Here is a 26,094-nt window from a genome sequence, read left to right as displayed (position 1 = left end):
ATTGCTTGAGACAGCACACAGTGAATACTTAAAGAGAGGTGACTGTTTTCCAAGTAGTCAGCCCGTGAGAAATCTCAGCAAGTGCCCACTCTATGTTGTCATTGCAGCGAACCCAGTTGTTCGGTGCAAATTAATCACAAAGGTGTAACGGGGATTGGTTGAGTTAATACCAGGAGATTAAGGCATTTAAGACTACTGTGACAAAGGCTATCATATATGTTTTCTTCTTAAAGTACCCTTTTAAGGTTTTAATCAAGTACCACCCCTACTTGTGAATTTCAAAGAGTGCATTCCCTTCTGAAAGTCAGTGCCAGCAATTTGAGAGGGATTGCTGTAGATCTTGGGGCATAAAACTTGAGTCACAGGTTCAAGGTAAGGTAGAAATACCAGTTTTAACTACAGATGAAAGACCAGCACCTCTAGAACATTGCAACGTACCAAGCACCTTTGTCTCCACATGCCGGTGCTTGAATTTAGCTCTAACTTCATGATTCAAGTCACTTAAATCATGCAAACAAACTTTTTCTAAAAATGAACTTTTTACTCCCAAGATCTGTTTTTTTGACAACTGGTTAATATAGTTTACTTACTTCACAACTAAAAAGGAAAACAAGGAAAAAAATGAGTCCTACTCTGCTGAAAATCCAGCTGTAGCTTTTGGATTAGGTTAGTGTGAACTTTCAGGTGAGATCATTCGACTGTCTTGAAGTTAATGAATTTGGAAACTTCTAATGGAGGAAAGGACCCAATTTAATGGCTCTTTGCACCTGGTAATATTGTAAACAAACAAACAAAAAAGGCAAGTTTTTAAAAATCCAGGGTGAACTACAGTTTTTAAATCAAAATAAGCGCATTGATTTAGCCAAGTCACAATGCATCTCCATGGCATCACTGAGAAGAAAATAACTTCTCGCTGCTTTTGCTAGTGAAGACTGAATCCTGGAGAAACGGTATAACGGCTGACTTAACTTTTTAAAAATTCACTGTACCTGATCAGGCTAAAGGGATTCTCTGGGACATAATTTGACCACCAGATGGCACCATACAGCTGAAACATTTGGAAATAGTCGCAGTGATGTGCGGGACTCCTGAAAGAGGAAATAAAATTTATAAACGTAAAATTATGTTGAAAAGGAAATCCCTTGCCTCTCTTACTCCATCATTCCAAAATATTTGTAAATATAAAGCTGACTTAATTTTCATTGTCTGTATCTCATGAAAATTTAGTTTTAAATAATCTGATTTTTTTTTTCTTAAACATTTTTCTGTTTTATTTTTTCTTTCTATTCTGTGTGTAAAGCTTTTCATAAGCATTCTCTAATGCTGAATACTTTCTACTCATCTATCCTGGTTCTTTTCCTTCTTACATTTTCATTCTGCTCTGGTGAGTGTAAGGAATCTTTCTTCTTAACAGAACATGTTTGAGTGTTATGTGTATAAGGATAAAGTTCAAAGAGATTGTTGTTTTTTTCCATTCATTCATACCTTATGGAGTTTATACTTTTCTCATTTCTGTTTTCCATCTGAGGCTTTTGGACAGCATGTATAGAAAAAAAAAGTGTATTGAATACAGTTTTTCAGGATATAGAACACATGCAACTCGTAAACTGTTACACCTAATGAAACACTAAGGTAATTACTAGTTACTCAGGAGATTCAGATTTTGTAAGCTGCAGAGATGCGTTAAAGAGGTTAAAGAACCCTCAGGGCTGTAGTCATTCCACCTCTTTCAGAAATGTTGCTTCCTCCTGTTTCTTAAATGTTGCTCTATTAATATGCTAAAATGAAGTGTTTTGTGCAGTGATCTCACCAGCATCCTGATTTTCAGAGAGACTCCCATCAGGGGCTTGACACTTTCAAGCTAATATCCTTTGGGAATATTCCTATTTCCCTTTGACATCCTGTTGAGACAGGATTTTTGCTTTGACCTCATGCGGTGAAAAAAAATAGGTGAAACTCTCTGATCGTAGATGAAACCCAGCAATAAAAATAAAATCCAATAAAAGCAAACCCTTAGGGAACCTGCTTCCCATCCCATCTCTTCTCCTAATAGCCCATACATGAATATACATTTTCTACATCAGAAGAAAACATTGCTGAGCAGAGCTGAGTCATTAAAAGTATTCACAGAAAAATATGGTTGTGAACATAAGTTCGAAAGGACAGAAAACAGTTGTGATATCTTTGGAAACATACAGCAGTGCTCAGTTAATCTAATAGCAAGCCATAGTGTTTATGAAAGGATTTGGAAGGATTGTAAGAGAAAGTGGAAATTGCACTGTAATCCTATCTTCTAAGCAATGCAGCCAGTTTTCTTTATACCACAAAAATAGTTACAAAATTACTTGTTGAGGATTGCTTTTGCATGACTTCTAAAGAGCTTTTTTTGTGTGTGTTTGTGTGTGTTGCTTCTTTATCTTCTGGGATTCTGGAAATAAATTTCATACCCCATTCTCTTTATTCCTTAGATGAAGCAGCTGGAGCCAAGACACTATGGCCTACAACTCAGAAGACTGGTTGATGACAATACTGAGTATTGTGCACCTGAACCATACGAATACATAGTAGACCAGGAAAGTGTGACTCCTTTTAGATGAAGCTCCATTAGCTACAGTTGAATTATCACCTATGAATATGTGTGATTTAGATCTAAACTAAGGTTTTGAAGCTGTTTGTGGATTACATTCTGCCATCCTTGTTCACACATTCCATGCCTATGCAGACATTTGGGTGGCTAGGCCCTCCAAACACTCTCTTTAAAAACCCTTTGAAGATTTAAGTGGGGCTTCTGATAGAAAAGTGAAGTGTCAGTCTCTACTTCGGGCTGGGTTTTTTATCTTTAGCTCACTCTGCGTTTAATCCCACTGATACCAGTGACGCTTGTACAGTAACACAGTTCTCTGTCTAAAGACAGCAAGTTTTGGCTCCTTATTGATGCAAATAATATCACCTTTATTTCTCATTCTGTACCTTTGTATTTTAATGCTTACAGTTTCATTATTTGATGTCTTCTGTTATTGTGTTTTTTTCCAACAGGTGTATGATGAAATAGAAATTTGTCCATTAAATGTTTATAACATTCACCTTACAAAGACTGAAAACATAAGTGATTTTGGTAAGCTCTCAGGAATTTTTATTCTTCCCATTGCTTACTTTGTCTTTTCAGGACTTTTCTGTCCCTGAGAGCAGGGACACATCTTTGATAGCTCAAAAGTCTGAGTCTCCAAAGAACGCGAGGCATTATAAAAGAACCAAACTGGTTGTTTTATACTGGAAAGTGCATTTTTTATGTTTGGGAAGGGTCCTGGCCAAATAATTCAAGCATGAAATCATCAGAAGATGAATGTCCTTTGCCAGGATTAATACAGTCAATCTCAGGCCATGGTCAAGGTCTGCCGTTTTCTTTTTTGGTAGTGGGATCCTCTCTTGGCACAGTATCAAGAGCATATCCTTTGGTACAAATTCTGACAGGCTTTTTCATCTGTGGGAGGCGGTTATGCCTAGGTATAATTAAATACCTTGCAATGATACCTTCATAAGCAACTCTATGCTGTTCTTCAGCTGCAGTCTGTTGGTATATATTATTCCTTTCTGGCTGTCTCACTCACTGGTCTAAATGGATTTGCTGCTTTATAGTTTGGGTTTCCAGCTTTTGGAACTGTTTAAGAGAGCTCTGTGTCCGATGGACACACTGCAGGACTCTTACTGTAATGGTGAGCCCTGTTACTGAAATGTCAAATGGGGCTGAGGTAGAACACATTTTTTTGAAATGTAGTTTGTTTTTTCTACAGCACAGTATGGCATTTCCTGGAAGTTGAAAAGACCTGTTAACTTCAATAGGGTTTACAATGACTGAGAAACAATGTGATAATTTCTCTGTGCTCTGTGGGTGTGTTCTCATGAGAAGTATCCTCCCTCTGATTGTGTAAAGTCTACTAAATAAAAAAAAATAAAAGGGAAATGTTTCCAAGAAAGTTTATTTGATTTAAACTGTTTTTACTTTAGGCTTTGCTGTCACAGCACAAGTTGATGAAAATCAGCATCTCACCCGTGTATTTGTGAGTGATGTTCTCCCTGATGGACTGGCATACAAGGAAGGTATTTAATCATATTTATGTTTAATACTGTACTTCATTAGCTTTTTAAAGTCCTGAAACATGAAGGAGATTTAGTACTGCTGTCTAAAATGGTTCTTGGCTTTTACTATTTGTAGTTTTCTTTCTTAAAGACAATGGAAAGTAAGTGATATTAGAACAGATAATGTGCACAGAGTAAGGGAATTATCCTTTCAGTATAAGGGGGGAAGTTCTTGTTCACCCTTGGAGACAAAGTCTGTGTTCAGCCACCCAACCAAGTGCTTTTGCACAGAGGAACTGGCTGGAGCAAGAGTTCATCTCGCACTGGGGAACCTCACGGGCTTGGTCAGTCTCCAAGACTCATCACTTTCACTTTTCCTGGCGATAAAAATTAGCCTCCCTCCCCAAAATAGACTTCTGCATACATTTCTGTGAGTGTCTTCTCTGCTGCAATGCTTAGAAACCATGCTTCTCTTTGTTGGCACAAGAAGACCATGTGATTCTGCTCTCTGAAAAAATGGGGACAAACCCAGAAAAATGGAGACTGAGAGTTTCATTTGCTACCTGAGGGTAATGACCACTTGGTTGTTGCTGATTTGAAAGGCAGCGGTTGCCACCATTCAGATGTATACAAAAGCTGCTGTTCCAGTTTTGCATGAATATTTTGATCTGCATGGCTAGTGCCTTGTTCTTCCCAAAGAATGAAGTATATGTTATAGTGCTGTACATTGCTGGTATCCAAGTCATGAGAGGTGCCTGTGTTCTTATCTTCCTGACAGTTGTGCTGCCCTCACACCCACCAAATTCTGTAGCATCTTTAGAGACAAACAACTCAATTGCTCTGCTATGTGTAACACCTATCAAAGCATGAGGTAAATCTGTATAATTATAGCAGGAATAAAACTCCCATTGATTCTAATGGACTTGTGGTAGGATTAGGCTACTTGAATTAAAACCACAAAAATAAAAGATGAATCGGTATTTAGTTAGTTAATAATTTTATTTTTTTTTAATTTCTTCTTTTTTTTCACATGCTCCCAGGACTCCGAGTAGGCAATGAAATCCTGAGTATAAATGGAGAGGCTGTGTCTGATCTTGACCTCAGACAGATGGAGTTACTGTTTTTGGAGAGAAGTGTAATGCTCACTCTGAGAATGAACCATTATGGGAGCCAGCAACCCTTATGTGTGTCCTGGTCTGATGGCGAAATTTCCAGGGACCCAAAGAATTTGTTGCCCCCTCCAAATCAGTCACAGCTCCTGGAAGAGTTTCTAGATAACTTCAAAAAGAACACAGCAAATGGTAAGAGGTTGGCAATTACTCCATTACTTTCACCTCACTTCCAATATTGCTGTTTTTTAAAACTCAATTATGTTTTAAATTCTGTGATTGCTTCAGTGAGAAACCCAAGTACAAATTGTTCAAGTGCTGTTTATGCTCCATATCTGTCTGTTATTTTATTATTTCATAGAAAGAAGAATGCAACAGAACATGATCATTTTTACAGGGAAAACATATTCTTTTAATCTGATTGGCCGCACCGTCAAGTATTATCAAGTGTTCTCTTAATCGTTCTGTGTTGTCTCGGGTACCTCCAATACATCTGTTTCCCAGGCACTGGTGGTTAAAATGATGTGATGGCTTTCAGAGGCAGAAGTATTGTTCTGTGTTTACGACGCTTTATGTATGGTGTAGTACCACATATGTTAAGGGTACCTTAAATATAATAATCATCATAACCTCAGAAAGGAGTGTTCCTGTTGGATACAGCTGCTCACTGTGTAGAAGAAAGCCCATGAAAGCAGCTTGCTTAGGGATTATTTTGCTACTACCTGCTCATATTTCTTACTCAATGTAGTACCACTGTATTAATCATCAAATGGAGGACATATCCTCACAGTGCTCTATTGGGGCGAGATCCTGATGGATTTCCATATGAGGAGCACCAGGTAAGGAAGGTGCCAAAAATCTCCATGGTAGGGACTGCTCCTGGCTGACAGTACAGTCCCCCCAGTCCCAAGGAAGGTGCCAGTGCTCACTGCAGGGTTGCCTTTCCAGCTGGATATATGAGGTAGCACATAGAGGGGCACAGCCACGCTGGGTGGTGGAGAGACGTGGTTGCCCTTCCCTTCCTTCAGCCCACCTTACTTCATGTGAGAAATATATCTTGTGGTACCAGAATACTTGTAAACACCTGTCTGAAAGTATATGGGGATTTGCTCCCCTTCCTTCCCATGCCTTGACTATTTTTCCAACAAGGCTGAGGGAGCTGGGTCTCTTTAGTTTGGAGAAGGGGAGATTGAGGGGTGACCTCATTAATGTTTATAAATATATAAAGGGTGAGTGTCATGAGGATAGAGCCAGGCTCTTGTCAGTGACAACCAATGGTAAGACAAGGGGTAATAGATGCAAACTGGAACACAAGAAGTTCCACTTAAATATGAGAAGGAACTTCTTCACAGTGAGGGTAACAGAACACTGGAACAGGCTGCCCAGGGAGGTTGTGGAGTCTCCTACTCTGGAAACATTCAAAACCCACCTGGACACATTCCTGTGTAACCTCATCTAGGTGTTCCTGCTCCGGCAGGGGGATTGGACTAGATGATCTTTTGAGGTCCCTTCCAATCTCTTACATTCTGTGATTCTGTGCAGATAGAAGCAAATTTAACTCGAGTGTAAAAGGTGCAGTTTCCTCTCTACACCTCTGGGGGATGCTGGTAAAATTCTGCAGGAAAGCCAGCCAGAGTGCACTGCTGTGTGAGGAGAGTGGCAAGAGGTACAAAAAGGGATCGCTGATTTTTGTATATAATTATGGTAGCAAGTGTTTTCTGACCGGAATTTTTTTCATAATTAAAAATGGGAGAAGAAAAATAATCACGTACAAGAGGTTGCTAGAATGGATTTAATTACAAAGCAATTTTATTAGGTCATCTTTTGAAATTAAAAGAGATCTGAATACAGGATTTGCGATACAGTAAGTAGCATCTCTCTCAGGGGCCTTATTTCAATTTAAAATGCTATTAAACTGACTAGTGGCACATAAAAGTTAGTGTCATAAAACAAAAATTATGATAGAGCTAATTAATTACATAATTATACCAGGGCTATCATTCAGCTTGTTAGCTTGATATGATAGGCCAGCATTACCTGGAGTATTCAGTGTAATAAATGTATGTGTCCATTCACTAGATTCCTCATTCCTTCGGGATAATATTGCAACCTGTGCAAATATTCCATTATAATAAGAAATTACTGGAGTATGTATTGTACTCTAAGACCTAGTAGATAAAAGGACATAGTATATTTGCTTTTCTGCTTAAAAGCAGCTAGGGAAGATTTATTTTATTCTGAAAAGGAGCAAATAGTTCTAAATTAATCTTTGTGAGAAGGACTTTTCTGTTTATTGAATTCCATGCTTAATGTCTGATACCTGATCAGGTTCAAATGGAAACAGAAGAAAATGGCATTATGTTGAATTAATAGATAATCATAAAGGGTTTAACTGTTCTATGCCCTGTTACTTAGGAATTGAGTAAGATTTTAGATAAGAAGAGGGAGTATTTAATGATCTGAGCAGGGATTTGGAGGCCAGAGGCTCTTAAATTCACATCCAGTGTTTAATACTGTTCTGTCTCCTTTGGTAGAGTTGAGTGAGTCACTTTCAAGACTATGGTTTTCAAAAATAATTTCTGACGTTTGCTTCTCCGTGTTGACCCTGTTCTTCCAAGGCAGCACCTTTGAAAGTCAATTAGTGCTAATGAAGTGAGATGGAGACCTCAGTGAAAAATCAAACACAATTTGGCTTAAGATACATACCTGGAGTTAAAAACTTTGTTTCTGCTTTTACCTCGCTGTTTCTAGAAGTTAACTAACTCTATTTATTTTTCTAGAGTACTGTGGGGATTAATGAGCTAAAATTAACAAAGTGCTTGGAAAATGGAAGTTTTCAGCACTGAGTCACATGGTGATACCCTTCTTGGTGACAACCACCAGGCAAAAGCAAAATCGCTGGCTTCATATAAATTGGGTGGTAATAGTTTGTCCACATACGTTTCGTAACTACTTAGCGTAACTCTGATGAATGTATTTTCCTACGTATTCTGCTGCATTGAGGATACCCAGTTATACATTGTGGCAAACTTTGGCAACCTTTACTGTACAGAAGGGAAGTGATTGACTTTCTCCAAAGCCACTAACTCTGCACTTGTAATTCACAGAGAATTTTCTGGGAGAGTGATTCATTTTGTCCAAGAGGTTGCTATACGCCTGTAGCTGTATTTTGGACCTGCTGTGGTCATATAATTTAATCTCCTACATGGCAATGCTATGTGCTGGCTGCCTAGCCACTTGGCTAGTAATAAGCTTATCCTGGAAAAGAAATGAGATTAAATACTTCTAAAAAATGCACTCATAAATGTGGAAAACCAAATAACAGAGCAACTAAATTTGCTCCAACCTCCAGTGCTAAGGAAATTTAACAAATATTTGTGCAGAATTAAAAAAAAATGAGAGAATTGGACTGGAATTCTTACAACTGTGGAGGAAGAAATGCCTCATTTTAAGATGACATGGATATCTGAGGAATAAACATCAGAAAAGGCAGGATTCAAAACCGCGTATTTAGTGCAACCCCATGTGGGTTAATGGTATATCTATAGAGTGCCGAGGCAGGAGGCAGAAGCATTAGTAAGTGTGAAAACCTGCTGCAGTATGTGAGTTGCTGTCAGAGTTGGGCAATTATTTATTTTTTTTTCCCCCAGCAAGTGGGCTTTTCCAAAAAAGCTGTCATTTCTGGTTAGCTGACACTGTTGAAATCAACCCTATTTTGTAAATAGATCTCTGTGATTAAAATTAAATAAAAAAAAAAAGTGTGGTGGCAGTTTGGATATGCTTTAACAAGTTTCCATGAAGAAACGTTTTCATCTGGAAGGGTTATAGAGCTAAATGCAAAAGAAACCATTAAAAAAAAAAAAAAAAGGACATCTCTTTTTTCACTCCCTGTTGTACTCCTCACCTTTGGGGTAGAGTGCCTTTTTTGTGGGGTCTGGGTTCCTGTCTGGCCCATCTTTCTAGAAATGTGGTGTCAAGAGCAGTGAAGAAGGCTGGGGTGCTGCTGACAAGGAGGAGGCTCGCTCCTCCTCTTCCTCCCCTGCATCACCTTAGCCCTCCCTTCTAGCCCCACAGCACTCATCCCATTCTGCACTGGCAGTAGCACTTGCTGGAGCCCTTGATTAAGCTAATTAAGGAGAAAACTTTCTTTCCCCCCATCCCCTGCAAACTCAGTGAGTTGAACCAGCGGGTGCAGACGTCTGCAAAGGGCCAGAGCCAGGTAAGCAGGAGGAGGAGGAGCGGGGAGCAGGCTGGTGCCAGAGGAGCTGGTTGCAAGGAGAGTTACTGTCAGAGGCAGCAAGATCTTCTTCAGCCAAACTTCCCGCAGAGCACCTCTCTCACCATTTTGGAGTGGGGTTTTGCCCTCTGCTTTCCCACCTCTCGCATTGATCCCTGGGCAGCAGTGTAGTCTGGGACATGCCTGGTTGAGTCACTCCTGGTTGAGTCACATTGTATAAAGCATGGCTGGAGTCAGAGGGAGAGAATCAGGCTTCATGCTGTTTGAGGAGTAGATGGGACATGTGCTGGAGAGGAGCAATGACATTTCAGCTCCTGATCTGCTAAACATTGAGGTACTTTTGCAAAATGTAACTGCTTCAGGAGGACGATCAGTGGTTTGAACTGTCATGTGGGAAGTGGCTCTTCTGTTTCCCAAGACATGAGCGGCTTCTGATTCTAATCTTGGTAAGCGTGCACAGAAGCAAAGCACATCAGTTGGCCAGAAGTTTAACTTTGATATGACTAAATTATTTTCTAAAATGTAGCCATAATGATAATTGGTTTGGACTCAATTCTCAGGTACTTTCTGTTTCAAATAGACTTTGCTAGATAGTTTAGATACCTCTGTAAGGCGTAATTGCAACTCACAGCTTCTCCAGAAAACTTTGTTCCATTCAGCTTTGTGAGATACCACCAAGTTGAGGGAGGAAAAGGCAGACAGAGGTTGGCTCTGCAGCCAGCTGGCTATCTGCATGTCAGTGTGCATGCCTCTCCAGGTAGCACTCCCTGCATCCTCTTCCAGCCCCAGCCCAGCCTGGATATATTAGAAAGACTGGTTTGTCCTCTTCAGAAAAGAGTTCAAGTTATGAGGACGTGAAACCAAGGTGGTCTGTAGCCTCCAGCAGCTGGGGGCTGTGCCTGGAGCACTGGCTCAGACTGCTCTGCTTGTTGCTGTTTGCTCAGAGTTTTTAAAGTATTTTGTAAGCACCTTTTAATGTAATGTTCAAAGCATTTTTTAAACAAAAGTATAAATAAACTTAACTGAAAAACATTTCTAAAATAACTTTTTTTTTTGTGTGCTGTAAGGCAACCTACTAGAAAAGCAGTGCCTCTTTTTAACATAGACACGTTATCTATGCATCATGACTGCTTATCTGCCTGAAGATCAATGACTCTGTCAGGTTTTCTTTCGTTTTTTTACTCATTACCCAATTTACTTCAGCAGGAAGCCATGTAGATGTGATAGAACACACAGTGGCTGTTCTCATCAAAGCAAGCTCAGGGGTGAGGAGTGTGTTTACAGCAGTCTTGGACAGCCATGGCACGTTGATGCACTCCAGCTGTTTGTGCTGTTAACACAAACGTCCTTGTCCTGCACTCTTCTGAATCCCTGGGAAAAGCCCAGGTCTGGCCTGTGATCATACCTGAGACTGTAGCAGTGTAGAGGTTAATGTGAAGAAAGCATTTTCTTTTTCAGAAGCTGGATCCATAGAAGCAGTAGTTACCTACCGCATGTTTTGCAATACAGAGTGTTTCCTAAGAGTGGTGGTTTAATGAGCTCTTGCTGGCACTTGACAAACTGTCCTGTTGGCTTCCTGCTAGATGGGTATGCTGCAAATTAAAAGATTGTTTATGCTATTAAATGGGACAGCCTTAAATGCTCTTCGTTGTGCTTTTCTATTGAAAGAGCATTCTGTTCTGCTTTCCTAAATCCTGCTATGATTTAATCCCTGTGACGTTAGTGGGTCAAATTGTTTTTGACTGGTGTAAACTCCATTAAACCCTGTGGAGCTGCACCTTGTAGCTCAGTGACAATATGTAGACATAAAACATGACATGTCCTATCCTACTGAATCCTGTGGAGTGACAATATGGACAGCAAGGGTAATTATTAATTGTGATAGAGACATTCACATATAGACCAGTGCCTTAGGCATAATTTAAAACACATCAAACAGCAGATGCTTTGTGTCTCACAGAGGTAAGGTAGGTTGAGTAATTACAAAAACTGTCTAAGCTAGCCACAAATTCTTGCTAAACTGTTAAGTAATTTGTTTTCCCCCCCTTTTTGCTTTCTGATTTCATTACTTTTATGCCTATAAATCTGAGCTGGAGGAAAAAATGTACCACTAGGTGGAATACTTAGTAGCTGGGCAGGGCCAGCTTCATATACTTTCCCTTGGCAAATAACCTCTGAGAATGTCCAAAGCTGTCTCGTGTAAGCAACCCCGCAGCAGCAGCAGAAATAAGGAGGGGAGCCATTGACAGCACCCCTGCATGTCCAGCAGCCCCAGCCTGGCAAACCTAATGGTAGCTGTGGGCTGCAGCCTTTGCTTATGAAGGATGATGGCCACCCACCATGGGCTCTGCTCTGTCTTCCTGCTCCACGTTGCAGTCACACATCTCCAGTCGTTGAACTGGAGTAGAAGGGTGATGCACTAGCTACAGCTAACACTGGCCTCTAGTGTTTATTGCACACTTAGAAAATGAACGTATTTAGGTAACAATTTGAGAAGCCAGTGTGAAGTGTTAAGCTTAAAACTGAAAAGCCTGAACAGTTTTCTGACTGGCAGATACTTGGACAGAGAAAGTTTAGAAAGTTAAATAACCATATAAAAACGTATCATTGACGTGCACAGGCTAATCAGGCATTGCTACGGAAGTGTAGGCAACTATTTCCTATTATGTTGCTAATTTGTATCTCCTATTGATTACTGAATTAGCAAATGAGTCAAATTGCTTTGCTTCATGACGAACAGTTATCCAACAAAGGAACTCACAAGGGATCTAAAGGACTCTGCTCCAGCTTCAAAATGGATGTTTCTGCAGATATTTAGAAAAAAAATAAAAGAGCATAAAGCAGCCCACAGAAAGTCACACTTGCAAAAGTAGGTGGCTGACTGGAGCTATGCCACTGTTCTGCATGTGGCCCAACATGTCTTAAGCAAGCTGTACGACAGAAGAATATTTGGATGAACATACTGCCTTTTCTGAACATGAAAATGTGGAGCGTTTAAAGAAGATGCATCACTTTCTTCACTAGAGGGTGAAAACAATGGAGAGAGACTTGTCCTGCTTGAGCATGTCAGACCCAAACAAGGAATATGAGATTCTCTTTGTCTAGGCAGCATCGGATCTGCAAAAAGAAGTGGCCTGGTTGCATTGTCCTTCAGGAAGAGTGTAGAGCACCTTCTGATGTTTCATAATTTGCTCTCTGAAGCCAAAACATATGGATGAGAGGGGCCATGAAGGGAATCTTCTTGTCTGGCCTGTAATTGCATGTCTTGTTTGGTAACAATTAGTCTTGTTAGTGACAGGCATCTATTAATTCTATGTTTAGGAACCCTATCTAGGAAGACTGGTGTTATGACAACTGTATGCTAATTTTCTTTCCAGATTTAACATCTTGAATGAATTCCTGAATGAAATTTTTAGGTACACCAAAGAGTCAGTTGCTACAGCCTTGAAGCTGAGAACTTACCTTCCAGCCAGTCCCAAAATAGGTTACAAAATGCCTAAGCCAACAATAAGTGAAAAATCCAAAATATCTTGCAGAGATTAAAACATTTCAGAATTATCAGAATCCAGTGCATTTTATTTGTTTCTCTAACATGTTTAATTTTCATTTTCAAGAAACTGAAGTTGTTTGTATTAGCAGACTCGAGTCATGTTAGCTTAGCAATGAGAATTTGAGCTAGTTAGTATCTGAAGTTAGGTCAAAGTCTTTCAGAAGAACTTGAACATTTCCTAGGCAGAAAGAAGAAGGGGTTTTTGAATTGTTAATCAAATTAGTATTTCACTTTCTTTTCAACTGCTGGTTAAAGCAGCATGAAAGCTGTAAACCACTGTACAGTTACTAACCACAGTTACTGCCCACAAATTTTTTTGAATTTACTCCAGCATTGGAGTGGGAGTGCTTAAGTAGTAATACTTACCTGTGAGTACCACCTGTGGTGAAACAGCTGAACTGCCACTGTGTGATAGTTAAAAACTCACATAAATTCCAATTAAAACTACTGAATTGAGCTAACATGAACACTCCAATAATTCTCGAAAACTTAATTGGAGATTAATGAGAATCTGCACTTAGGGTCCGTGGTACCTCAGTTGTTTGTCCAGATTCATAGAGAACCCCAATGAAGATAAAAGCTGGATCAAATTGCTTTGGCTTTCAGCTTGAAGTGGTGGAGGATTTTATGTCTTTCAGTGGATATTTCTCATCTGTGGCTGCAACTTACCTGCCTTCTCTTAAATCTGTTTCCTTAGTGCAGAAGCTACCTGGAGACAGCTTTTGGCCTAGATAAAGCAAAACCTTTGTAAGTGAAGGAAAACAAAATATTTACTCTCTCCTTCTCATTAGGAGGTGATATCCAGTCACTTCTGGGAAAGCAGGACTTCAATACGTGTAGTGGTTACTCTGGAAGACAAATGTTGTAAAGAATGGATGCCCCCCCCCTCCGCCGCGTTTTTCTTAGCTTTTGTTGTTGAGCAGACATCATATGGTATGAAACATCCCTTTGGTCAGTTTGGGTCAGCTGTTCTGGCTGTGTCTCCTCCAAAGATCTTGCCCACCCCAGCCTACTGGTGAGGTGGTGGGAGAATGCTGGAGAGACAGCCCTGATGCTGTTGGAGCACTGCTCAGTGGCAGCCAAACACTGGTGTGTTACCAGCACCTTTCTAGCTACCAATACAAAGCACAGCACTATGAGGGCCGCTATGGGGAAAATTAACTCAATCCCAGCTAGACCCAATGCACCTTCTTACCTAGATTTATCCACACACCTCACCTTCTAGACCCTTCTCACCTTTTTTTTTTTTTTTAAAGCAATTTTTGCAGCGCAAACAGCTGTTGTGGGACAATTAATAAATCTTTTGCAGGAGTTTGTCTTCTGCTCCCAGAACTCTCTTGCTTTTCTCCTTTGTGACCACAGTTATTGTGTTCTTTGCAACTTAGACAAAAATTTAAAGGGATTCAGGGATTGCATGGGTTCTGTCCTGGATGCCAGCCACTGAGGGCCCCTTCCATGCTGATCCCAGGGGATAACATGAGAATTGAAAGGTCTGGTCCTCACATGAGCAAGACATACAAATTATTCATAACTGAACTAGTGAACCCAGAACCCTTCATATCTCTCTGATGAAACTTGGATGCCTTCTTTAACAAAGATTGTGGGAATGTCTCTTGAAAGTCATTCTATAAATTCCTTCAGATCAACTGTTACTTTTCGAAAGATATTTCTCAAAGTCTTTAAGAAAGGAAAAGGATACAGAGGAAAACTCTTACATACCTATTTTTTTAACTTCATTGCAAAAGAATAAATATACTTTTTAAAACCTGAAATATATTTAGTTGTATCGGACCAAAAGAAATAAGCACATACATGCTACCTGCCAGGCTGAACTGTTTAACTGAAGTTATGAGAACTAGTCTCCAAGGGAGCATTTTTAGAGTTCACCACACTGATCCTTCTCTTCTCCAGGAAGTGCTGGAATGCTTTGACTACCACTCCCTGTTTTTCAGTATGTCTGGAGGCATTAAGACCACCAAGGCTTTGTACCTTTCTGAGAGTTGGCTCAGACTTTAGTATTATTGGCACCAGGGTTTTTTGAAAATATTTGTTATCTTCTCTTGGAAGCTTACTTTTCTCTTGATAGTAACATTGGCTAGAAGAATATGGGAACTGCAAGCTTATCACAAGTAACTGATCAGCCTGGAGAATTCACACAACAATTAAAAATGTGGCTTTCCATACACCTGGCTTAACCTTATTACCCAAATGTAATATCTCATTTCCATCTAATCCATGCAGCTGTGTTATGGAAACTCTCTGTAATAGGGAGAGGGAGAATATTTTACATTATGAAGATTGACTGTGTTTTGCTTTATTGGCAGTTTCTAGATCATTTGGGAATTAGGGAAAATATTGAAGACATTCTTTCCTAGTGGATAGACGGGACCTCCTATAATTTCTTATAATTATGGTCATTATTTTCAAGCTAAAATTCATATTAGTATTCTCAGAAATAAGTTGATGCCCACTTTATTGCTGTTTTGTCACATCTATCTGAAATCACTGGACAATATCAGTGTTTAAAAATGCTGTCATTTGCTCTGATCAGAGATCTGGGTATCTGTCTTTTCAGATGAGACCAAGCCCATCATAATTGCTTGAAGCTCTGTGTGTGTGTGTGTTGCCCTATCTGAAACATCTAACTATTACAGATTAAAAACTGTAGCAGAGGACAGGAAATGAGAACACCATTTCCCTGTCAAGTTCCAGAGAACTACAAACAAGAGAAGGATCAGTTTGCAGCAGAGTAACCACTGGAGTTAATAATGAACATCTGAGCTGGAATCAGGAAGTGACCAGATGGCAGGACAGCCACTGGGGCTTCTTCATCAGTGTGCACTTGTGATATAAGCATTCTCTTAGTCATAAACACTCTTGGCCAGGATCTTTACGTGCCAGCACTAATGAAACTTAAATTATTTATCACAGAATCACAGTATGGTTGGGGTCGGAAGGGACCTCTGGAGAGCATTTAGTCCAACCCACCCGCTAAAGCAGGTTCACCTAGAGCAGATTGCACATTAATGCAAACAGGTGGGTTTTGAATGTCTCCACAGAAGGAGACTCCACAATCTCTCTGTGCAACCTGTTCCAGTGCTCTGTCACCCTCAAAGTAAAGAAGTTTTTCCTCATATTCAGATGGAAGCTTCTATGTTCAGTCTGTGCCCATTGCCCCCATGCTGTTGTTGGGCATCACTGGAAAGAATGTGGTCCCATCCTGTTGACACCTACCCTTGAGATATTTATAAGCATAAAAAAGGTCTGCTCTCAGCCACCTTTTCTACAGGCTCAACAGACCTAGCTCTCTGTCTTTCCTCAAAAGAAAGATGCTTCAGACCCCTAATGATCTTTGTAGCTCTCAAATTTAATGCACTCTACTAAACAGACGTAATTTCCAGTTTTAGTGGGTCCAGTTCTCTGCTAGTCAAGTAATTCAACAACCCTATTAATACATTTATCATATTCAATTTTAAAATACGATAGACTGTTAACATCCCTTGCAAAGCCTCTTGCAGAAATTCGTTCATGTAATGGTTGAAAGCCAGTCTTCTAATTGCTAGCATAGGCATATTCCTGGACAATGATACAACTGGTCAGTATCTGTCAGCCTTGACCATTGCTTAAGTAGCTCTAGCTCATAACTACATGTTGTTCACCCCTTCTTCACACTTTCACACTTTTCTTCCTTTAATTTTTCCAATGAATGAGCCACAGCTTATAGAAGGGATTGTTCTTATTGGTCCCCAAAACTTTGTTTTATGTGATTTCATTCTGGGACTGTGGCTGTCTTCAAGGTCATCCTGCATCTCCTTTATAGTAGTCCAGTTATGCTCTTAATTAAGCTGTGTATTAACTTTGCATGGTTAGATAATTTAATCAGAGTACTTGCTATTGTACTTTCTTTGCTGAGACAGATAATGCAAATATCAGGTAAAATTGGTCCCCAAACCCACCTTGGACAAAATCTACCATTAGCCTCTCCCAGGCCTAGAAGTTAATTCAGACCAACCTATTGTTATCTTACCTGCTAGCCAGTTCTGCCTTGTTCTAATTCCTATTATTTTCATTTTAGCTGCTAAATTCACTTGGGATATTATAAAGGTTGTTTTTTAAAATAAGTTTGCAGAAGGTTGAATTTATCCTATGTTCTTTGTCCTTAAATTAATCTTTTATCAAAGGCAGATGTCAGGTTAGTTTGACACAATCTGTTTACCCATATGATATGTACATACCTTTTCATTTATCTCCACATTTTAAATTTTTCTTTCCTTGAATTGATTATGAAAGCCTTGGGTTACTATGTAGGTCACAGAACTATCATTTCCTACGTTAGATTCCCCAACATTCCCATTCCTTCTTTGAACGTAGCTATTGCATGTTGTTTACCAGCTGCGTAACATCATCCCCATCATCAGTTGAATCATTTATTTAAGTCCTTGCTCTTGAGTTTCAATTTAATATGACAGGTTTTAAATGTTGTGAGCTAAAGCAAGTTTCTTTTGCTGCTGTGTTGCATGAATGCAACTCGGTTTGCACCCACCTCAGACATGGTCATTTTGTAGTCATTGATTGCCATCCTGCCTCACTCTGCCCTGTTGAGGACAGACAGATTTCAGCCTGGGTCAGTTGCATCCTGTGGGACTAGTTTTACCATGAGCTTTAGAGTCTGAATCTATTTGCTGTAGTGAATGTTTTGTGATGTGGTAAATGGATCAGGTGTAGTTGGGGATACCAGGAAAGACTCACAGCTACTAGGTGTCAATCTTACCTTAGCTGAGCCAGACCCAGGCTCAGTTTCCTCACCTGAATCTGACACAGCAGGAGACTTCATTTCTCTCTCCTACATCACGGATAAATATCCTGGTGTCAAGCTATTTTATTTTGCTCTGTGAGGTCTCTTTTTCAGCATTTTGGCAAAAATAAAATTGCATAATGTAAAAGGACATGGTTTTATTGTGATACCAAACAAACTGATTTTTCAATCTCAGAAATGTTGCAGAATGGAAACCCGTTTTTCTATATTGGTGCAGTCACCATATTTTTACTAAGGTCAGGACTGCCTGTGCCTGTCAGGGGACTTCTTTACTTGCTGAGGATAAAACCATAGAATCACATTTGCTAACCTTGAGTCAACTGAGACATCCCTGGTTCGCCAGGACTGCTAATAAATGATGGAAAGGGGCTTGGTGATCGCTTATGCCAGCTCCCTCAGAACCCTTGGGTGGATCCCATCCAGCCCCATGGACTCCTGTGTCTAAGTGGTGTGGCGGGTCACCAACCATTTCCCCTTGAATTATTGGGGCTTCATTCTGCTGCCTGTCCCTCTCTTCTGGCTTAAGGATCTGGGTGCCTGGAGAAGAACTGGTCTTGCTATTAAAGACTGAGGCAAAGAAGCAATTAAGTACCTAGAGCTGAAAATGATGCCCTGCAGTGGTTTTAGTTTGTCTTGGGGTGAGAGACTGGGTATATTTAATTTTGCTGTGTTGTCTTATCATGTAGAGCTAGAAGGAATTTTTTGTTCAATTTATCGTTGTCAGTAGAGTGGAAGGTGGAAACACACCCTCTTGCTGTAGTTTGAAAAAGAAGGTGGTTACACCGCCTACATAGTGCTTGACATTTGATAGCACTTGACACGCTTGTGGTGATTATTTGGCATTTTTTGAAACTGGTGAGAAAAATGTAAAACAGAACAAGTTTTGAAGTTTTATGAAAAAAGGATTTATAAAAGAAACAGGATCTTCGGTTCCTACATTCTCCTCATGGTAATTTTGCCTTTCCAGTGATTGGCTAAAGTGGTAAGTGCAGCACTGGCTACAAACTAATTAAGGCTTCTTCATTAATTAAACAGAAAAAAAAAAAAAAGAGATAAATGACATTTGCGTTTGTTGATGGCTTATTATGGCAAATGAATTGCCGGATGGTCGATGTTGATGTTTTCCGGTTGGTTTCCTTTGGCTTCTTGGCTAGGATTGTAGCACAGATTATTATTGTCTCACACATCTGCTAGGGGATGTGTTTCCATTGTACATCACCACTCACAAACATGTGAATTACTTCCATATTGACCACTCGTACGTGTATCACAGCAGCAACGTGGGAAGAGACATTCCTGTAGGCGTGCAGAGCTCTTGGATATGCTTTATGTGTTTGTTTTTCTCACTGACTGTCCCATCTGTGTGCTCTGTGCCCACTTTTAATTGAATGATGAGTAGGGAGGAGCATGACTTAGGAAGTATGCTTTCTTTCAGTTTTTAGTGCTTACATTATAATTTATCTTGAATGATTGTGAGTCACGTATCTGCCTGCCAGTAAAATACAACATTGCAGGAGTAATGGCATTCTTCTGTGGTGAGGCTCTTGGTAGCTGAAGGTGCTGAGCAGGTTCTTAGTACTTGGCCATTCAGTGCTAGAAACAAAGCAGATTTTTGTTGTGCATTACGTGTGATGTAGTTAAGCTTTTCACATAATGGCGTTTTCCCCTGTGCTTTTCTGAGAATTTTAGCATTTTTCTGAGTCTGCTACTCTTCTTGTTTGCAACAAGCTGACTTTGTATTTTAGTGTCTGGAGATACTCCTGTTTGCTAGATCAGAAGCATCTGCTTGAGAGGTTCCTGTCCTTCTGGATGGAAGTGATTTACATTTCAACCCCCCATGCATGAGTGTGTGTGTGTGTGTGTGTGTGTGTAAACAAGACAGAGAGGTATGCTGCAATAGAGAAAAATTATCTTAAAAGGTTTAAACCAAGTTTTGTTTAACCCAATATTATCAGTCCCTTTTTCTTCCAGACAGGTTTATCACAAGTATGTCAATAGAATAATGTACTACTGTAATTGAGCTGTATATACAAAATTAGTCACGGCATACTCACCATTACTATGCTGGAAAGCCTGACAAGCAATGTTTCTGTCACAGTAGTCCATATTTTCTTTCACTAGTCAGTAATGTAATAGTAGTAAGTTAAGTAATATTAGAGACAGTTTTTTAAAAATAATAACATTAATTTAAAAAATAAATTGCCAGGAAGTGCTGATTTGACCTCGATATGGATGAGTTTTAGGAATGGATGTCTTCTTGCATACTTTTCTGTGCTCATTCTCAGCAGAGATCCAGAATGTTGTATACTGGAACAATTTCATACTCATGCAGCTGGAACATTTGTCTTAATTGTGCACATACTCTCCTTAGTTTTATTCCAGTTTTGTCTTAAAGGATAGTGGTTACCCAGCCTGTAAGATAACAGTTTTACATTACTACTTTTGAACATCTTTGTTAATGTGAATCCCATTGTAGAGCTAAATCAAAATATGAATGTTTAAAGAAAATACATTTTTGTATTGTTTGGATTATTACGCGCCTTCCATTTAGTACTAGAGGTAGAGAGAATTTCAGTATTAAACTTGGTACTGTGTTTATGTCCTTAGGCTTTGCATTTGAAATTAACCAATCTCTAAGGTAATAATCATTTTCTTTGCCCCTTGACTTGTCTTTTTTTTAGCTATGCAGCTGATGTTGATGCTTCTGTGTTCTTTGGGAACAGTTTGAGGGTTTGTAGGAGCAGACCCAAAGGAAGTGTGCTCCCACAGTAAAAGGAGGAAAAGGAGACAGGATATGGATGCTAAACTGATCAACATGCCACACGTCTCTCCTTCCTTCCCTCCCCCTGTTAGTTTGGCATACAGCATGCAGTAGGATGTCCTTTTTCACCTTGGATCCTTTCCATGTAACTTTTTTTAGTTCTTACTATTTAAAGTAGCATTTATTGTTGCTTACCCTAACTACTATCAGAAACACGTTCTACCACTAGCAAATGCTATAAAAATAGGCAAGACTACATGGACCTACCTTTGATAATCCTATAAAGTACAAAGGAAAAACAAAGATGAGGGTGAAGGGAGGAAAAGATAGATCATCTGGACAAAGTAATATAATATTCTGTTTGCCTATTTTGGGTTTTGTTATGCTGATTTCTTCTGTTCTTCTTGTCTGCTGATTGTTTTACCTTATTTTGCTCTTTCATTATTGCTTTCTCTTCATCGTGTATGTTAATTTTACTTCCTGTTTTGTAAAGGACAAGTATGTTTAATGGTCCCTTTGTAAAATCCGGGAAAGGATGTAGGTTTTTCTCTCGTTAGATAGCTACCGGAGATCAAACTCTAGATCCTTTATTCCACTGCAACTTCTGTCTCAGATGCATGTTGTTTGGAGCTGTGGGGAAGAAGTGCATTAAAATCCAGAAGGCAAATTAAAAGAACACAACTGGAAACAATGGAAAATAATATCCTTGTCATTGTCTAACCCCCAAGAAAATGTTATTTAAAAGTCAGCTCAAGTTTTAGGAGCTGACTTACCATTTGTATACCCACGAGTTGACAGTGGGTGGAAGTTAACAGGCATCTATTTGTACCCATATGCAGAAGAGAGACTCAAAATTACTTCAAAAGTCCAGAAAACAGAAGAAAATTATTTAAGCTCAGTGGGGGAAGAAAGGTCGAAGTGTAATATAATAACTAGACAAGGCAGACTCCTTGTTAAGTTCTTACGGAAGATGAGTGACTGTTTGGTGGAATTGTGCAAAATACATTTTTTATTCTGCGAAGATGGTAATATCAGGAGCCAAACCTGAGTCCAGGGGGAAAAGGTAAAAAAGCTTGAGGGCAGAAAAGTCATAAGACCTTGGCTCAGCAAGGATAGGGAAATGACAGAGTAATCAAGTCTTTGTCATCTGGGTGGGAAGTGTCAGCCTTGATGCTAAGTTTGGCATAGGCACCTTAATAACATAAGGAAAAATAAAGTATCAAGATGACATCGTGCTGAGTTATTTGCATCTTTCTCTCTGGCTTTCCCGTAGAGTCTGTCTGCCACTAGGGAGGCTCCTTGTGGGCTATAAGGTGCTCTTTTGGGCCTAAAAAATCCAATTTCCCTCTTTGCTTCAGTCCATTTTTGTCAATTCTTGCTGAGAGGAGCTGGTCCTGCTCTGCAGGGACAGGACAACAGCAACACCCAGGTGGAGAGATACTGTTGTCCTCCATAATTTCATTATTGCTAGCACTTGTGATTTTACTGCAAGATGAGTGATATTTGTTTAAATTACCGCCTCAGTTGCTGGAGTCAGTGATTAAATGAGAATCTCAGCTTTCGTTTTATAAATAAATCTCCAGCATTTGTAGGTGTTGAGAAAGAGTTTGAAAATGTGGTAAAGTGGTGTGAGTTATACCCTAGAGGCTTAGAGGCTAGGAAACAAAGCAGCACATTTTTAAAAAAACCCTTGATTTTATTATGATTTAATTATCTGAGGTTGCTAAAAATCCTTTTTTTTTAGTGGTTGCTTTATGATTTTCAGCTACGTGAATTGATAGTACTGCAGATCAAAAATCTCTTCTTCACTTCTAAGAGTTTTAATTAGAGTTTCCATGCAAACATCTCTGCAGATTTTAAGCAGCTGATTGAGGAAACATAAAGAGAAAATTTTTATATGAATGTTCAGCATTGTTGGATAGATCTTGAGTTCACACAGAAATGTTATTGAAAGCTACATTCTGTCAAAAAGTGGAGCAGGAGGCAGTGCCTCCTCTGTTTTTTGCATTAAGCCAGCTACCATGTACATGGACTCCAAACTTAGTAAAATTGGTGAACTATTAGTAATAAGAAGGTATTTTGTCCGTATTATGAATTGGGGTACTTGTTCCAAGGCAAAATTCTCCTTTTTTTTCTTAAATCTTTACGGGATTTAAACTAAGTCGTGTTGAACAATAGGGTGCTCATCCAAGGAGAACTACTGAGTGCATTTAATTATCCTCACTGGTTGTCTCAGTACAGAGCGTGCTTATTATAGATAATGCTACCTTCGAAAGCATGCTGGTAGCAAGAGCGTTCGGTTTATTTTGGTAGATCAAATATGAGCATTGCTTCAGACAGTCTTAGATGTTCCACTGCTGTTTTGAAGGCACAGTTTCCAGGCATAGTCGCTCCTTGCTTTGACCTCTTGTGTTTTTTTCTAAGGTGTGGGGAGATTCACAAATTTTGTATTCCTTCCCTATAGTAATTGTACAAGACACTGGAAGTGTTTTCATATAAAAGCAAGTACTTTTCCTGTTCCTGGCCTACAACCCTCTAACTTATTTATTTGTTTTCTTTTGAATGCAGATTTTAGTAATGTGCCTGACGTCACATCCAGCTTGAAAAGGAGCAGTACTGATGGCACTCTGGACCAAGCACCACACAGGGAGAAGACTGATCCACCTTTCAAGGTAAGAACATGCTTGATGTCAAATCCTTATGAACAAAAAAATGTTATTGTGCTGTTAACACTCCACGTTTTGTGGGAAAGAATTTGACATATGGCACTAATTTGGAAAAAAACCCCTTGTGAATATTAGCTGTGCTGTGTTTTATTGTCTTGAGGTCACCCAGACAGGTCAGCATCTACAACGCAGCTGCTGCATCTCCAAAAGCAGTGTGATGGGGGCAAATGGCAAACAGGCAGACTTATCAAATTCATCTTTCTGTGTTGCTTGAACCCAGTTCTGTGGAGAACAGTAAAGCTGCTACGGCTTTCTAATTGATTAAGTTTGGTTCGTTTTTGCTTTTTGTTGATACTTCTAGGATTAAGACTGCAGTGACTGTAGCAACACTTGTTTAACATGAATGGACTGCAGAGAGGTGCAGTGTTTGAGACTCAGTGGTTCCCACTTTCTGATTTGGAGAACCTTCATCTGTCTGCAGTTACCGTTTGACTTCAGCTGGAGTAATGGATGCTCAGACCTTCTCTCAGTCAGGACTTTGGAGGCTGAGGCAGGCTGGGCCAGGTGCCTCAGGGTGCCCTGCTCACCTGGGGTAGGTGCTGCCCCCCAGACACTGTGCACACAGACATGACTGAGCTCCCATCCTGCTGGAGGGAAGGAGAATCTGGGGTGTCAGCTTCACTTTAGCAGAAAAACAAAGCCAATCCTGACTGCCTGTGCCAAATGCACCAGATGACAGAAAATTAGGGGGAGTTCAGGAGGATTTAAATATACAGAGACCAACTCATGTGGGCTAGTTGTTGCTCTGAACACACTAAATTGGCTCCAATGATCTGAATCGTGTGCTGCGGTTAAAGCTCAAAATAAGAGGGGAAAACAGACAGGTCTGCTTCCCCCTTTCTCTCCAGCCTCAAATCTGTCATGTCTAGCAGTGTTAATGGCTTGTGCACAATTTGCTGAAGTAACTACTGGTGCCATATTGCAGTTCACTTCTTGGGTTGGCATGCAGGTCTGCTAGTGTCATTTTAAAAACTGTCTAAAGCTGTCCTAGTTTTGTAGGTACAAGGAGGGGGAAAATGGCTTGGCAATCAGAGGCAGGCTGACTTGAACTGCAGCTGTAAACGACTCTGTGACAGCTCTACAATTTCTGCAAATGGGTTGTAATTGATTGCTGTCTTTCTGTTGGAGGATGCCTATTACTGTCAGAGCTTTTTGTCTGACCCTTTTGATTTCTTCAATAGATGTAGAATTAAAAAAACCCCAAACCTCACAGTAAATTTAGGTAGTGTATATTGTATATGTTTTTTTGATTGGGTATAAAAGGAAAAAAGGAATTAAAATAATTTCTGTTTTTATAGCTGTGATTTGGGACTGCTTGCCAGATGAACAATAGCTATTGCTAATAAAGGCTAGTTTGAGGAAATTGTGCAGCCTCAAAATGCGTAGCATCTGGATTTGGTGGGGTTTATTGTTTTGTTTTTTCCTTTCTTTTTCTTTTTTATTTTTTTTATTTTTCCCCCTTTGCCTTCTGTTTCCTGTGTGTGCTAACCTGACCCACGCCTGTGGGAGAGCAGTAGCACAGACACCTCAGCATTAGTCGATGTCACAGAAGTATGGGGGAGAGGAGATTTGTGAGCACAGCTCCGTGAAGAGGTTGGTGGCGCTAAGAGGTTCTGAGCACAGCCTGGAACAACAGGCAGCTTGGGATTGCTTGAGGGGAGAGACAGCTAGAGATGCTCACTTCCCAGTTGAGAGCAACTGTAAATGTAATTACTTGGCTCTGAGGGAGCAGACTGCTTTGAAGTTTGATTGATTTTTCTCCTGCAACATGTAAGTAAATAAAAAACACTCTTAAAGCTTTGGATTTAATGGCTGCATATCTAATTTCTAGATTTTGTGTTTCTCATTTGGAGCCTGTTTGTTTGTTTTTCACTTTTATTTTCTTCATCTCATACCAAGCTAAGGTTAAACATCATCTTGACTGAAAGTACAGTGAGGCATTTCATAAGTGCCTTGTAATCTCAAAGGAATAAGCCTTTTGTTGCAGGTGTTCATTCAGTCATTCATTCATTTTTTGTAATCCAAGAAATGAGTGAATTTAGAATAGTTGTGTGTTTGTCTTTCATCTGAGAGCTAACCGACGAATTAGAAGGGCAATACAGGATTGTTTCATTCCAGAAACAGAAGCTGTTCCTTAAGTTACAAAATATGATTACAAACACATGAGCATCAAGAACTATCCATTCCAGAGGCTCATTAGTTTTGTCAGCTCTGTATTCTCTGGGATGCCCCATTTATGCCTTTAATACCTTTAGCTGTATTTTCTATTTTATTTAACAAGAATAGATGTTATACTTCTAACACATTCTGCTGCAGTACATTTTCAAACTGTGTTAAAATACTGTTTATGTAGCAGTGTCATGTTGTCCTTGCAATTGTTGGTTCTGGAGTATGTAGGCGTACTGTTGACAGAATAGAGGACCTCGGAAAATCTGGGGATTGAGTTTGCCTGTCAGCACAATTAGGTTTAGTTGTGTTTAATCATTTTGAGAACTAATTGTCTGTGCTCATGGTGCTCAGTTAAATCCTAGTATGTTGACAGTTGCCAAGAATCAAGCTCTCCGTACATCTGAATAAATAAAAAATGCAACCTTTCCTTTACCTACTCATGATTTCCAATTGCAAACTCTACTAGTTAGAAATGTTCTTTCTAGTCCGTTGTTTCTTTTAAGATGAAGTTTAGTGGTCTTTTACTAACTTGCATATCTTTACTTTGTATTTTCAATATGTTAAAAATACCCTTTTGAAAGACAAGCATAGCTAAAAGGTGAAATTTGATCATATAAGTAACTACTATTCTAAGGTGTCTTGTAAGACT

General features: G+C 39.6%; 1 protein-coding gene across 4 annotated transcripts in view; it reads left to right on the top strand.

The window, feature by feature from the left end:
• The window catches only part of TIAM2 (TIAM Rac1 associated GEF 2), a 137,468-nt gene that overhangs the window by 84,328 nt on the left and 27,046 nt on the right, over positions 1 to 26,094 (top strand). For 2 of the 4 annotated variants that reach the window (XM_065057328.1, XM_065057327.1), the window contains exons 11-15: positions 2,469 to 2,574; positions 3,038 to 3,115; positions 4,006 to 4,098; positions 5,118 to 5,378; positions 23,119 to 23,222. In XM_065057328.1, coding sequence (XP_064913400.1) covers positions 2,469 to 2,574; positions 3,038 to 3,115; positions 4,006 to 4,098; positions 5,118 to 5,378; positions 23,119 to 23,222 — 642 coding nt within the window. Of the gene's footprint in view, positions 1 to 2,468; positions 2,575 to 3,037; positions 3,116 to 4,005; positions 4,099 to 5,117; positions 5,379 to 9,381; positions 9,406 to 23,118; positions 23,223 to 24,773; positions 25,047 to 26,094 lie in introns of those variants that run through there. The other 2 variants (XM_065057330.1, XM_021294775.2) reach the window with 2 other exon arrangements.

This window comes from Columba livia, chromosome 3 (assembly GCF_036013475.1).
Source record: "Columba livia isolate bColLiv1 breed racing homer chromosome 3, bColLiv1.pat.W.v2, whole genome shotgun sequence".
NCBI classification, from domain to species: Eukaryota; Metazoa; Chordata; class Aves; order Columbiformes; family Columbidae; genus Columba; species Columba livia.
This window is presented reverse-complemented; position numbering and strand designations above follow the sequence as displayed.